The 15,024-nt window shown below is 35.7% G+C and overlaps 1 protein-coding gene across 1 annotated transcript in view; it reads right to left on the bottom strand.

The window, feature by feature from the left end:
• The window catches only part of MRPL13 (mitochondrial ribosomal protein L13), a 38,581-nt gene that overhangs the window by 17,384 nt on the left and 6,173 nt on the right, over positions 1 to 15,024 (bottom strand). Inside the window, exons 3-6 of the mRNA XM_075743414.1 lie at positions 13,974 to 14,067; positions 12,241 to 12,301; positions 3,865 to 3,951; positions 3,402 to 3,523 (exon numbers count right to left, since the gene is read on the bottom strand). Of these exons, the coding sequence (XP_075599529.1) occupies positions 3,402 to 3,523; positions 3,865 to 3,951; positions 12,241 to 12,301; positions 13,974 to 14,067 (364 nt within the window). The remainder of the gene's footprint in view (positions 1 to 3,401; positions 3,524 to 3,864; positions 3,952 to 12,240; positions 12,302 to 13,973; positions 14,068 to 15,024) is intronic.

The raw sequence follows: 15,024 nt of genomic DNA, 5'->3' as shown, positions 1-15,024 counted from the left end.
TTAGTTAAAGCTAAGTGCCAGATTCCAATTGGGTGCTAAATTATCATGTGAGAATCTTTTTTAGTATTAGTACTGAAGACAGTTATACGAGAGTATAATATACCATATGGCATGAGAGGCTTATCAGCTTTACTCTAATGCACTGTAGAATTCTGGTTGTTGGTGCAGAGTCTAAATTTCTTTAGGGTTAATCCAATAAAATCTCACAGGAACCAGGAGATCTCAGCATTTTCAGTGCCATCCAGCAGTAAGGATAAAACCAAACATAGCAATGTATATAACTGTTATAGATTACAAAAAGTCAAAATCAGTCTACCTCTCTCTACCTTCAAGAGGGCTTAAAGCATTGCTGGACTTTGTTCCCTCTCAACAGAGATTCTAATACTGAGGTGCCTCAGATTACACAGAACTGACTTTATTTTAGTATCATTTAGGATCAGAAGCCTAAGTAGAACTGTTTTTTTTAATAAGCTTTTGAAAGTATTAGTCACATTCATGTGAGAACACAGGAGAAATATGACAAAACCCAAATAATTTCCAAAATGCACTTCTTTTTATGCTGTCAATGCTCTTCCCCTATTATAGAACAAAGACCTAAGAGAACCCACATTAAGCAAGCACTATCGCAAGGAAATGTCTAGATACTGATACATAAACAAACACACATTTTTTTGTGTGCAGAACACACTTATAGATGTTCTCCATGTAACATTCACTTGATATTTAAATATTTCCTACCAAAACCCACATTAAATTTGACATACTGAAACTGAGCAGAAGAGCACAAGTCACATCTGGGGAATTGTATTTAATAGCCACTGAAGGCCAATCCACTTAAAACTTTCACTCAGAACCTAAACGTTAACTGCCAAGATAGGGAAAACACCCAAAAAGACAAAAGCAAAATGGTGTGCATCTTTAGTAGTCATGTGATACAGTCAACCCTCATGACACCACATGCTTCACCAAGTTCAAACACTAAAAGGAGAGGAAAAATATTCCACAAAGGAAAGGTCTCATCCCATCTCCAACATGAAAAATCATTGCAAGTTTGTACGACTACTATGTGTGTGTATGTGCAAGCACAAATACACATTATATGTAAATACAGAGTTCTATGCAAGCTTTTTCACTTGACTTAAGACTAGATAAATGCACAGACTAACCTTCTCCTGTTATTACTGCGATTTGCGAGCAAAAGCCCACAAATGTTAAGAAGTTTCACTAAAAAAATATTTTGGTTTCTGTTGAACATGTGAAAGAAGAATGGACCATTACTCAGTTTTCCCCTCAAAAGAATAGAAATCCTTTAAATACATGCAAAATGTTACAGACATTTGTCCTACATAAATGCCTGGGATTTCTTAATTGTATTTGTCTGGCTTAAGCAGTGAGAGCTGCTGGCCCTTAAAAGGAATTACGAGCACACTCTGCTTTTGAATTGCAAGAAGGTCCTACTCAAGTGTTCATTTATGTTATCTTTACCATTTTATTTCTGGAAAACTTACACCTCTTGTCCACATATCTCTGCTGCCTGTGAAGGGTAAATGCCCTTATTTGCATGTGCCTTATAATGCAGAGAAAATACATGCTGTAATTTAAAATGTTTAATTTACTTTAAAAAAACCCAAAACCACACAACCCCCCCTTTAATAATAGCTTTAGCAAGCAAAAAGCATCAGGACCCTTTTAAAGATATACTGACAGTTTTGGCCATGCACTAGAAATTATTTGCTTTCTCTTTTTACTGATAGACCATTTAAGGTTTAAGATCATTCTCTTCATTAATTCAAATTCTATTTTGTTCCTCCAGATTATCTTCCTACTTAAAACAACCCCTCTCTTTGTATTTAAAGGCTTCCTTTGTTTGAAAGGCTCCTAGTTTTGCTGTTGTACAATGATTTCTTCTACTGTACAAGGCTTGCTACTATCCAGTCACTAATAGCTACACATCTAAACCACATAGATGCTGTAGATGATTCTCTAATAGTGTTCAGCAGTCCACTGGATGTGAAAATCTACATTGAACCTATTAAATGCTCTTGTAGAAATATGAAGTGTTCAGTCCTATTGATTTGAACAAAACTAAGTGAAACACAAAATGTTCCATCTGAACATCAGGAAACACTTTTTTACTGTGAGGGTGACCGAGCACTGGAGCAGGTTGCCCAGAAATGTTGTGGAGTCTCCATTGCTGGAGATACTCAAAAACTGTCTGGACATGGTCCTGGGCAACCAGCTCTACATGGCCCTGCACAGTTGTTGGACCAGATGACCTCCAGACATCCCTTCCAACCTCAACCATTCTGTGATCATTCAGCTGCCAAGATACCTGAGAGACCATATCTTAAGCAGATTCATGAGCAATAAGCTGCTACTACCATTTCAACAGCCGACCTCTGTCCACATGCAACATCTGGTTTAGTGGAACTACTCAATAGGATGACACACTGTGCGAGACTCATACCAGGTCTATTTTCTAGGATTAGTGTATGAATAAATACACAGGAACACTTTTTGCAGGACAAAGAGAGGCATAACCTTTTAAAAACTACTACTGAAATAGAAATACTGGAGATGGACCATCAAGTGGGTCCTTGTGTTATTTACACCTTTCCCCACTTGTTACATTTCTTCTTGAATTTCATGAGAATACTGAGGAAAGGGGCCATCTTTCAAAATTAATTTCTCTGTTGACTACTTTAATGGGATCCTGAGACTAAATAGGACTCTCAAACTGAACACAAGAAAAATCATACTAGTATTAATCAGAAAATGTCCCCAGTGTAACACATTATTTTCACTAGCAGGTTGACTCAATGCTGCATGTGCTGGTATAAAGCAAACTACAAATACTCATTCATGTGCCACACAACTGCTGTGGAGCTGATTTTGCACATGGAAAAGAAACTATTTATCAAAATAAACACGTGCTATGTTCCCTGCCAAAGATCTACTCTCCAAAGTCTAATTTAGCAGAATTCTTTCCCCTCCTCTGGAGAAAATCTGAAGGGTTCCCCCCACAGTGAATCATTCCCTCACAGAGCCACGTGGTGTTTCCTTTGGCTATAGCTAGCAGTTACGTATTATAGAGCACATACAACTCAAATAGGGTAATGAAGTTTTTAACTCAACTTTTAGTCAACTCCTTTCGATGAAGAGTTGAAAATATGAATTTAAGTAAAGATTTTATCATTAAAAGAAAGGCCAGAATACAAAAAAGTAGCAACCTCTCCCTTCTAATATGACCGTTCTTTGCTTTAATGACCTTGTCTCTCCAAAACAGATGACATAAAGAGACAAATAATTCCTTTTTTTTTTTTCTTCTTACTGATAATGTGAGAGCCTACATAGTACATATTCAGTCAAAGTGTCCTTTTAAAAAATTCTAAGATACTTACGGAGTCCAAACCTTCGGAAAGGCAGCAATTTCTTCTGGTGTATATTCATCTAACCTCTTGGGGACTGCACGTGGCTGAGGAATCTCTTGTAGAAGATTCTTCTGTATATCTTCTGGAATAATCTGAGGCAGATGAGAATAGTCTTAGCTATTCCATTGTTTAAAAACCACCACTACTCCCCCTCAAATCCAGACCAAAATTTGTCAAGACTACTACTGTGTTCTTCATACTAAGTGTTTGACCTAAATACAGAAGACAATCTTACCCATGTCTTCTATCTCACAATTTTGTGAAATAATAAAGAAAAAAGCATCAAAATTTCAACTATATTTAGATACAAAAATAAAAAGCAACTTGATTTTTCTTAATTTATCTTCTCATGACAAGAGTTTTGCTATTGCTAACACTCCCTCTTCACCTCCAAATCATACAGAAATGAAAATGTAACTGCATGACTACTCACATCTTCTGGAAACAGGTGAAGCCTCTGCATCATAGTTCTTCTCTGAAGGTTTTTTGGAAGCATTCTATAAACAGTCAGTTTAACAATCTGAGAAAAGATAAAATGGCAACAAATAATCAGGCTACAAATAACATGAAAAATGTAAGCTGTTTGCCTCTGCCCATTCCACAAGTCACTGAACCTCTTTTCAGTCAACTTCTTCATGCTGAAGAATCCTGGCACCACATTTAGAAGGTGCCCTAGACTTACTGTTTTGAAGAAGGAACACTTACTATAACAGCCATACAGAAAATTTCAGCTTAGAAAGTTAAGAGCTATATTTAGCATTGTGGATGGTTGCATATGATCATTCAACTTTGAAAAGAATTGAGAAGCTTATGGTAACTCCATATCCTATTGCATATGTATACACACACGTTATTGAGGAAAAAAAAACCATAGGCTCTAATAAATTTACCAAGTGTTCTCAGCATCTAATTTAACACTGTAATTTGCTGTGTTTGAAACTTCTATATAACTAATACATTGTATCTTAAGCATAGCTGACATACTAAGACACTGCATCATGAACATACTATACATAGGTATAATTTATTCCCTTGCTATTAGTTCCAGAGCAACAATCTCACTTCTGAGCATCAGGAACAAAGAATTTGTACATCTACACTAGATGATGCTTATTGAAAAGTAACAAAATTCAACAGGATTTCTCTTGGACTCTAGTATTAATGTCTGTAATTTAAATACAAAGCACATTGTTACAGACTTCACCCAGAAGGGAAACATTTGTAAATGTAAAACAAGGCATGCAACTTTGTAAGTAGAAGGAAACCCGCTCTGCCTGTGATCCAAGCCACCCAGACATAAACTAACTCCAAATGAGAAACTACCGAGGCATGATTAGCGCAATGTTAAGCTGAAGTCAATAACGCATGCTGAAATGCAGTGCACTAAGCACAAACACATCTCCCAGGCATCCAGATATTTTGAAAAGTGTACTGAGCAAAGTTGCTTCTTTTTATAAAATTAATTAAAGGAATTAAATCATACTTTTAGAGACAATCACTAAGTTCCCAGCTGGAACCATGTCATTAAGATAGAATGATCAATTGTTGCAAGTGAAGTTAATGAGAAATGCAGGTTCTTAAACTTGCAGGCATTTCTACTTGGATTCTGAAGTTAGTAAACACTCAAGATAGTTTGGCTCCAGTATTATTTTCATTTTGCCATGTACCAGACAGTAATGATGTCTGAGCCACTTGAAAATACTACTGTCTATACATTGCACCCATGTGGAGAACAAGATAGAGAACAATAACCTTGAGTTGAGCACACATGATCCCTGCCCCAGCAACTCATGGTAGGGACAAAGAGGGAACAAAGCCTTCGCTTCTGCAGCAGATCATAATTTCCTTGCTGGAACTCGTCAGAGACAGAATTATACCTCCCACCCCTCAAGCTCATTCACCTTGGTCAAGTAGATTAAAAAGAGAGGAAAAAGGAAAAAAAAAAAAAAAAAAAAAAAGGGGTGAGGTGGTGATAAACTATTATTTGAGACTTGTAAGAAGCTAACTAAGGAAGCTGGAGTGTAAATTTAAAAGGTCCTGCTATTCTGTACTTTTATTATTGATTTACTGCAAGGTAGTTAGTCCAACTACAGAACAGAAGGCCATACAGGGAGCTAGGACAGAGAAGGTAGTCCTGGAAAACCTCTAGCTTCCTGCACTGTAACTTCTGCCTCAAAGACTTCTTCTACAAGCCAAAGCAAATCCAAACCCAGCTCCTGGAAAGACCAAGTTTACATGCAGCTCCTTGCCCAAAACTCTGCCTACAGCCAGAACCTCACACTAACTGGGGTGATGACAAGTCAAAGAAGTTAGTAAAGTACAGGCTTAACTGAACTTGTAAGGACTGCTTTTGCAACTTGAGTAAAGTTGCGTAACAGAAATGGCAGATCCAACCAGCAATATTTACAGGGTGTTAAGGGCTCTCCTGTTACCTGAACATGCTCAAATTTTACTAAAAATACACCAACCCTCAATAAAAAGATATGGAATTGCAAGAAAATGTCTGCTACTGAGCTCATGCAAAACCCAAACCCAGATTCAATGCTTCCTGAAAGCACACATCAGACCAGGCTATTTCTTTAAGGAATTAACAACAAAAAAAATCTCTACATGCTTGTAATACACTTCTAATAAAATACAATTCTTATTGTTTTCTTATGTGATTATCTTTACTTTGAACTATCAAAATAACAAGAGTTTAATTTTATATGAAATGTAAAAACCCCAGTTGATTTCTGTGGGATTTCAAACTGGTAAAGAGGTCTATCTACCCACAGGTCTCACTGCAGCCTTGATCGCAGTTTCAAACTAATTAGTACAGTCTAACAGTTTATTCAGTTATTGATGGATGCCTACTCCCTCCTGTCCCCAGTCCTTTATCTTGAGTACTAGCAACCTGTAAGTCTCCATATCCTCACTCTTAAAGGCCATGACACTTTCTCCATCAGGTAAAGACATTCACCATCAGATGTGTAACTCATTAACAGCCATCAGTGTCAATATTTGGGGATTTTTAAAGCACTGCAATGCTGTTTGCCCCAATTTCTTTTGAATTACGAAATTCCTACTGGCTGTAGTTACAATTGTCATCTTCAATATTGCAATACCTTTTCTCCAAGTTGGCTAATTTATATACTGACAGCATAGACATGCTCAGAATCACACAGTTATATGACATTACATTCCAGTTTAAAGGGATAGTTAGGAGTAAAGGAATCTGAAGGCAGCTCTAGTAAAACTCTTGCACTTTCAGTCCCTTACTACATGGTCTAACATTTTATGAGTACAAATAAATTAAATATATATATATATTTGAAACACTGTGTGAGGCTTGAACATTTCAATTTTTGTGACAGACTTTGGCTCACATGCAAGTTGCAGACTATGCTTGATGGAGAACAAATTCTGAGAAAGATTCTTTGCCAGATAAAACATACTCTAAAAAAGGAAATCAACAGAGCAATACCACTCCTGGTCCTGAGAAGCACAAAGCAATTGGCCAAATTTCCAGAAGAAAGTCTACCATAACAGCTGAATTAAGTCCAATAATCACCAGGAAGCAACTCTAGAACATGGGAAGGACACAGCGCTCCAGAGAAAACAAAGTGATTAATTACAGGGCATAAAAACAAAACCAAAAAACAACCCTTGAAGAAATTGAGGAGATACACCAGTTACTCAGAGGTACAGTTTGATACTACATCCTCCCTCTACCAGGTCTTGGGTTTCTGTTCTTTATATGATACTGTTCTTTTCACCAAATACATTATAAAAGCCCAAAAAGAACTTCACCTTCCTACTTCTGAAAGTTGTATGAGTAGCACAGCAACAGTGAACGTACTTAACACTGCCGTAAGAATTGTTTGGTCACAGACAAATTAAACTTCCATTGCATGCCATTTTGCTTTCCACTACTGTTCAGCACTTAAAAACTCAGAAGTTTAATGTCCTTTAAATGACTATATTAATGTGCCTTGCAAATTCAAATAAGAAATGGATTAAGATTTTTTTTAAACAAAGTATTTATTTCTGTCTACTATGAAGCACAAGACTAAGCCAGCACTAAGACTTACTTAAAGCACCTAGAGGTTTTAAGGTAACAGGTTCCATAACAATATTCTCCTCCCCATGCCATACTAACTTCTGTGTGCCTAATAATCTGGACTTTGAAGTTTTGCTCTACTTAATTAAAAAACATTGCTCCATAGTTATAAAAGAAAATGCTATTATATCTGGTGTTGCAGTAACTGACTTTTAGTATGTACATATTATTATATCAACTATTGCTTACTGATGCAAAGAAAATAGGCTTTCAAATACCAACAGCAAGATTTAACCATGTTTTCTGTCCAAGGTTTTCTTCAGAAGATCATTATTATGCAGATATAATAGCATGTCTATACACGCAAGGTGTTGCTAAAGAGCATTCAAAAGGAGAATTAGAACATTTTAAGCCCCTTCCTATCAGTGCCAGCAGCTGAACAAACCAGAACCCTGACACCCCCGGAGGCTTCCTCACAGCAGATTTCCATAGAGCTTAATAATCTTCCCTAGCAGGTAACATTCGTTCTGAACAATTATTGCCCATTATTTCTTTGTCAGAGGCAATAGAGCCTTTGAATGCTGCAAAGGTCAATCCTCTCATTGAGCATTTGGTATTAGCCAAACATGATTTCTTGTTTTTCTTTTTTTGGGGGGGAGTTTCTGATGAAGAAACTGATGATGAGCCAAGTTTTGCCTACTTTTATAAATAGAAATAAAATAAAAATTGATTGAAAACTTTGTCTTAACAGGATTACTACCTGGTTCTACAGATTAGATCCGTGAACATATTTTGCAGGCATTTTAATTAAAAGCCGTAAGATTTTTCCAGAAAGTTTTTTCCAAGTAATCTTTGCTCCCTCTCAAATCTGTAAAATACAAAAGTACACCTTGTAGTCTTCTTGTATCAAGTACTTCAAAGCTTAATTTTGAAAGTGTTGGTCTCATGCCTATCAGCCTTTTTTGAGGTAAACAAAAGTTCTGCAACTTTTATTAAAAATAACAAAAAAACCCCAAACCTCTGTGCATTCTAAACACCTGCACCTCAAATAAAAAGGTTTACTGTTTTCTTTATTTTCAAAAGACTCTCTTGGCAAAGAAAACACCAAACCTTTCAAAAAGATTTTTCTTAGCAACTTACAATGGAAATTAATGCTGTTTGCTAATATATATCCTAAGAGAGTAGTAAATACCATACAGAATATTAGTATTATATTAACCTGAAGAACAGAGAGGCTGTTTCGAACTACAGCAACAAGCTGTTACACTGCACCTAAACAACATTTTTAATACTCTCGTCTATGGGTGGTCCAAGAATTTACACTAAATCTAAGTCAGAGAAAGAGAAGGCTAAAATGTGAAGCAGCTATTTTTTTTCTTCAATAAGCACTTCCTAAAGTAGCCTGGCCAAGTCCAATAGACGAGAGCTATTCTCTGCTATTCTCCACAAGAGCAGATAAATTTTAAACAGATTCACAGACGCTCCCCTCCCCATACCTCCCAAAGGAACTCAAAGGTGCTGAAGGTAAAAATGTGCTAGACTATTTACTTTTGATATCTTTTTGGCAACACACTGTAATTTTTACCCTACCATAAAACCACATTTTTCCAAAGTGCTGAAAAACTTGGCAGAATGAACATGGAATTTTAGGTTCTATATAAAACATCAATTATGCAGACCTCCTTTTGTGTTCACTGCCCCACATTAACATAGAAGATACTTAGAAGTGGAAAAAACAGTAACGTTTTGTCAATCTAAGGCACAAAATTATGTATCTGAGATTAAACGCTTATAATAGGCAGAGGGTTTTTTTTATTCTTTTCAACTAAGAAGAAAAGTCAAGGACTGGAAATGGTTGCCATGGGAGGTTTTCAAGACCAGTCTGGATAAGCCTCCCAGCAGCCTTATAGCTGACCTCATAGCTGACAATGCTTTGAGTAGGAGGTTGGACTAGAGATCTCCCGAGGTTCTCTCCAACCTGAAACATCCTATGATCCTATGAAAAAATGCACACGCACACATTCAAAATTCTTCTGAAGCACTAACTACTACCCGCAAAGAATATAAAGATCCGAAGTTAGTAAGAGAGATACAATGATGTTAACCTCCATTAAGCGAGAATATCAGACCATCATCCATCCCTATCTTGGTACCTTATGAAGGAACTAGAAATGATCAAGGATAACCACACTGCAGTAAACATGTCTTAAGTCTGACAACTTTACTTACGACTTTCAGCCCTCCCCGTAAACTATTTTGCATCAAATTATTAATTATAACCTTTTAATTAGCTATTAGCTGTGTACCATCTTTTCCTAAAACCAGTCTCTCTGTATACTAGAAACTATGTTTAAACAAAACTGTAATGGAGAAATATTTATCTTGGGGATTTGTATGTTTGAATTTAGACATACATAAGTAAAGACAGTGCTGAGCAGCGCTTGAGTCTTACTATATACACATATGGAATTTTACAAGCTTTAATCTATTTCTTACATAAACGAAAAATAGTCACATCCATTGCAAAATCTCTGTGTAACACCACGCAAGTTTACAAGGTGTTATGTCAACATCCTTTTCCTTGGAAGTAGTCTCTTCCATTAATCTAATGCCTTAATTTCTGTAACAGCACTATTTCCAAAAAGAATGGTGATTCATCTAATGAAGCACTGCCAGGATGAGTTAACAGGAGACAACAGGACCAAGGGCAGAGAAAAAGCAGTAGCCTCCAGGATGAAAACAATGCTTTACAGAATGAACCCTTTGATTCCGCAGATAGTCTGCTTCCTACAACCTAATTCTATTGGCTTCACAGGAATTGCATTTAACATGATTAAAACAGAAAAGGTATCTTTTTAACTCAAAGAAGTGAAACAGAGTGATTTATAAAAGTCTCCGCAATAACTGTGCATCATTTAGATCAAATTTTGAAGATCCAAATGCTACTTAGGCAAGGCATGGTTCTCTTTACAGTAATCCTTTTTCAGATTTTAATAGTTAGTTCTAAGAATAAAACATGTTAATAAAGCAACATCATAAATTCCACCTTTGTCATATTCCACCTTTGTCATATCCCAATGTATTTCACACCAAAACAAGTCAACTAGTAAATAAATGTTTCTAGCCACAAAAATCACTTGCAAGTCAAAACCTGTAACAGCTACACATACAGAATACATCACACCAAATTACCATCCACTATTATTAATTATGACAAAAATACATATGAGATATCTTTATGAGAGGGACATCCAAACACTTAATCTTCAATAGTATGAACGAGTTAATTGCTGAGGGCTCTCCACAATTCTGTTTAGAAGAAAATTTGTCTCACTAAATTAGACCAAGCCTTGAGCCACATCACCGTTTGCTGAGCCTCTGTCCAACATGCTTTAGTTATTGGCAATGCATTTAATCCTCCTCTGCTTGCACAGAAATTCATCTACGAGTCTGGCAAGAAAAGAGGTATTTTGGAACGAATGCCAGAAGGTAATCTACAGAACATCCAATTCTCAGGCCCTAACAAACGAGTTGTGTCATACTGCCTCCCAGTGCACAGCGTCTGCCTGAAGCTCAAATGAAAAAGGTTGAAGAATCCATTTTAGACATGGAACTACCAGTAATTCCCAAAGGAATTACAACTACCTTAGAACCTGTTCACAAACGCATTTAAGTTGTTTTGAAAAGTTCTAGACAGAAAATAATATTGATCTGTGGGATTCCATTTCACTTTCAATAAAGAAATAAATTGCAAAACTAAAAACGAAACCCAGGCAAATTCACATGGCGGACCAGTTTTTTATTGAGTCTTGCACATCTTGCGTAAAAGAGTCTTGGGACAAACCAGGATTTCTAAGTCATAGAAAAAAATCGTCGACAAAACCCAAGACTTTTACAGCAGATAAAATTTCTCCAGGAAAAGAAGCACTTTTGTATTTTATATATAAGGTGACCCAAGCCAAAGCATTTCACAGTCTAAAATAAACATAGAAATCTGTTAATCTCTGTGGGCCTCATATCATGTTCTGAAACACTACTACTTACAAGAATTCAGTCCTCCAATGCTGACCGTTCAAAACCCTAATAAAAGTAATTTCATAACTGTGTAAGTCAACATCCCAGAATGTTCCTATGTAGCACCCTATTTTTTTAATCAGTAACACATCAACACTGATGTTCTGCAGAATTAATAATAGTCTAACACAGACATTTAGTAAAGAGCCCTAAGTTCAATGAAATACTTTCCAATTCTTTCTCAGACCATAAACACACAGCTTTGCAGAAAAGATTTACAAAAAATGAATTTTTTAACAAAACCTACAGTTGAATTCTACTGGGAGAAAGAGGCAGGTGTACCTTCTAACACTTTTAAGATTAAGATTATTCTTGCTGGCTCTTAAAGTAGTAGTGTCGTTAAGCTGAAGTACAGCTTAGCTGAAGTCCAACTTGAGGCAGCTTGCTTATGAGAAAGGTCAGACCTCTGAAACTAAGAGCAAGCGAATCGGTCATAAATGAGTGAAGGAAATGAACTTGATTTGCTCATTTGGACAGCATGGAAACATCACGAAAATGCATCCTCAAAACTCGCTGTTTACAAAAACACTGTCACAAGCCAAGCTTCTAAGGCCCTTAGCAGAATGTTCGTAATTTAGCTTTAGGCATGCAGGTAACTGATCCCTTTTGTTTAGGGGAACTAGTTAAATGGGGAAAAAAAAACAAAAACAAAACCAGCTTTACAAATGAAAGGGAAGAATGGGCAACACTTACAGCAGTTGGATCCTTCAAATGGAGCTGAGTTGCTGTCACTTGTTTGAAACCACCAGGATAGCTATAAAACCAGAACAAACATATAAGCTTAAGGCTATATGCTCAAGCATGATGTTAACACAAATATCACTACATCTTGAACAACAGCATAATGGTATTATAAGCCATTTTTAAAAGTTGTTCTCCAAGGCCAACAGCTATATTGATGCTATTAAAGTTCTTTTCCAACCAAAATGATTCTGTGATTCTATGATTGTATTAGAAAGATTCTATGTTGTCAAGTATCTAAGTTTAACGCCATTTGCACTTTCTTATTTATTCACTTAAGTATTAAAAAGTTTGTGTTTCCCAAGCAGATGGATGTTTTTAAAACTGGTTATTAAATGCACCATCACAGCTACAGAATACAATGGGAGTAAGACATGCAAAACTTGGAAATATTTCACGATGATCAAGACTCACAACCAGTCTGTGGCTGATATAAGAGACAACCATTTCGAATAGTATTTAATATTTTCTTACTATTTCAGCTAAACCTTAGCATGAATTAGCATATCTACAGTAACAAAATGTGACTTCCTGTAAAGAAAAGTGTACTGCAATGCATCGGTCTTTCTAAAGTCTATGTGATATGGTGGAGTCATGCTAATTCACATTTAAGCATATACTTTAAATGAATACAGTGGTCCAAGAAATTACACAGATGTCAGGTAAAGCTGGGTTTCATTTTGATTTAATTATACTACTAGGTATCAGACTAAGTGAAATGAAAATAAACCCAACATCATTAAAACATTCCCACTTAGGGAGCCACACAGATTTAAATATTTGTTTTAATTCTACAATTCTTTTCACTTACTCAAAACCAACTTAGCTACTCACTCAAGTGCTTTAACTTAGAAGTTTTTAGTGAAAATTTTTAAGATGTGATAGAGGTGGAGGAGAAAAAACCCCCACATTATTTCCATCAACTCTGAACAAGAACTTATCAGCAACTCAGCAAAGGAATTTCAGGATTGAAACATCAGTATAAGCAAAATTAGCTTTCTCAATGTGATTTATTCATCTCCTGACTGGATACATTTTAACACTTAGAGATTATTATCTAGTGTTGTCACTGTATAAAATAGGAGCAACTGTTCTTATTTGACTCAGCTGATAGTTGCCATACCATCTGTAATTGATTATCGCACTTCCATCTGTAAACAAGTTATGTCTGCCAGAATAATATATTACACCCTATTGTATACATCAGTACATCTTGAGAGTATCTCACTTCTTACTACTATTACAGTTTTGGTTTTTTTCATCCTCTGATTCAATAATATATCAGTCTTGATATTTACTATTAGGTAAATAGGTGCTGGTAGGATAAAGTAATTGAAGTCAGCAACTGTATATATCTTAAATGTGCAATGCCAATAGGAATGTCTTCTGTAAACAGAATAGTCCTGATCATTGGGTTCATGGTTCACACAAAACAACATGGCTCACCAAATCTGTTAACTTACTCAACTGCTCTGACTACTTTTGAGTTAGATTATTTCCCTAACAACATACAAAAAACCCCAAACCATACAACATACAAAACAACATACAATGTTGTTTCCCTAACAACATAAAAAAGGGAAAAAAAAAAGAAAAAGGCTAGCACCATTTTAAACACTATAACTATTAAAAAAATGACATTAAATTTGCCACTAACTCATTTGAATATTTATTATAAAGCTTACCCAGTATGTGAAGAATATACTTTCTGTTCCCATTTGTTACCAGAGAAGGCAATATGTCTTGTATTTATTATGACAACATGATCTCCGCAGTCACCTACAAGGTAGAAATTAGTGGAAAATATTAAGAGAACCATAGGAGCAATCAACCAAAATAGCAACTATAAAGTGTGCAATACATACATAATAGCACATATATATACCTTCCATAAAGGTCAAATTTAAAGATCTGAGCTTTTTGAGTCGCACCATCCAAATTTACACTTAAATACCAACCTTAATTACTATTTTTGTTAGTACTGTCAGGTTAGAAGGCAGGTGAGCAGGTAAAATACCATCAGACTATATCATTAAACCATTGCAATTATTCAACTAAGATCTGGAAATCTGGCTTACAGGCAACTGTATTATTTTATTCAACACATTATGCTGCATATGCACTCATATTTCAAAAAACCCAGAATAAAAAAAAAGGTTAGTTCTAAACAATGATCCTAAATAGTTTAATTTTAGCTTTCTCATAAGAATAGCACCAATGTTTACTGAAGGACAGAGTATTTTGTATAAGAAAAATGTCATAATTACTGCCTAGGGCTAAATATATAAAAGAAAAAAGAGATTGGGGGGCAGGGGTAAGAAAAGCCCCACAAAAAACCTAAAACAGCTCTGTTGGGAAAAAAATACACTTTCATCAATCAAGCAGAAGTGAATGTTATGGCACATACATATATGTTTAGTGTTATATCAGCAATTTTCACATCAAGTTTTTTAGCTGCAAAGCCTATAATCTATCACCAATACCTTGCCACAGTTACTTTCATAGATCTTTACTAAGTGTTAATAAAACCCATACTCATCTCAAAAATATGATGAAAATATGAAAAAAAAATGTAGGTTTCTTTTCAGAAGTAATTATCTCGATCAGCTGTATAACCTATAACCACTCATTCAATTGGAAAATGTGTCCACAATTCGCTCTCATACACATTACTATATCAGAACAATATTTGATATTCTTCAAATATATTTGAAGAGGCTCAATTGATTAAACCAT

Source organism: Balearica regulorum, chromosome 2 (genome assembly GCF_011004875.1).
Source record: "Balearica regulorum gibbericeps isolate bBalReg1 chromosome 2, bBalReg1.pri, whole genome shotgun sequence".
NCBI lineage: Eukaryota > Metazoa > Chordata > Aves > Gruiformes > Gruidae > Balearica > Balearica regulorum.
Note: the sequence above shows the minus strand (reverse complement) of the source record. Positions and strands in the feature narration are given on the sequence as shown.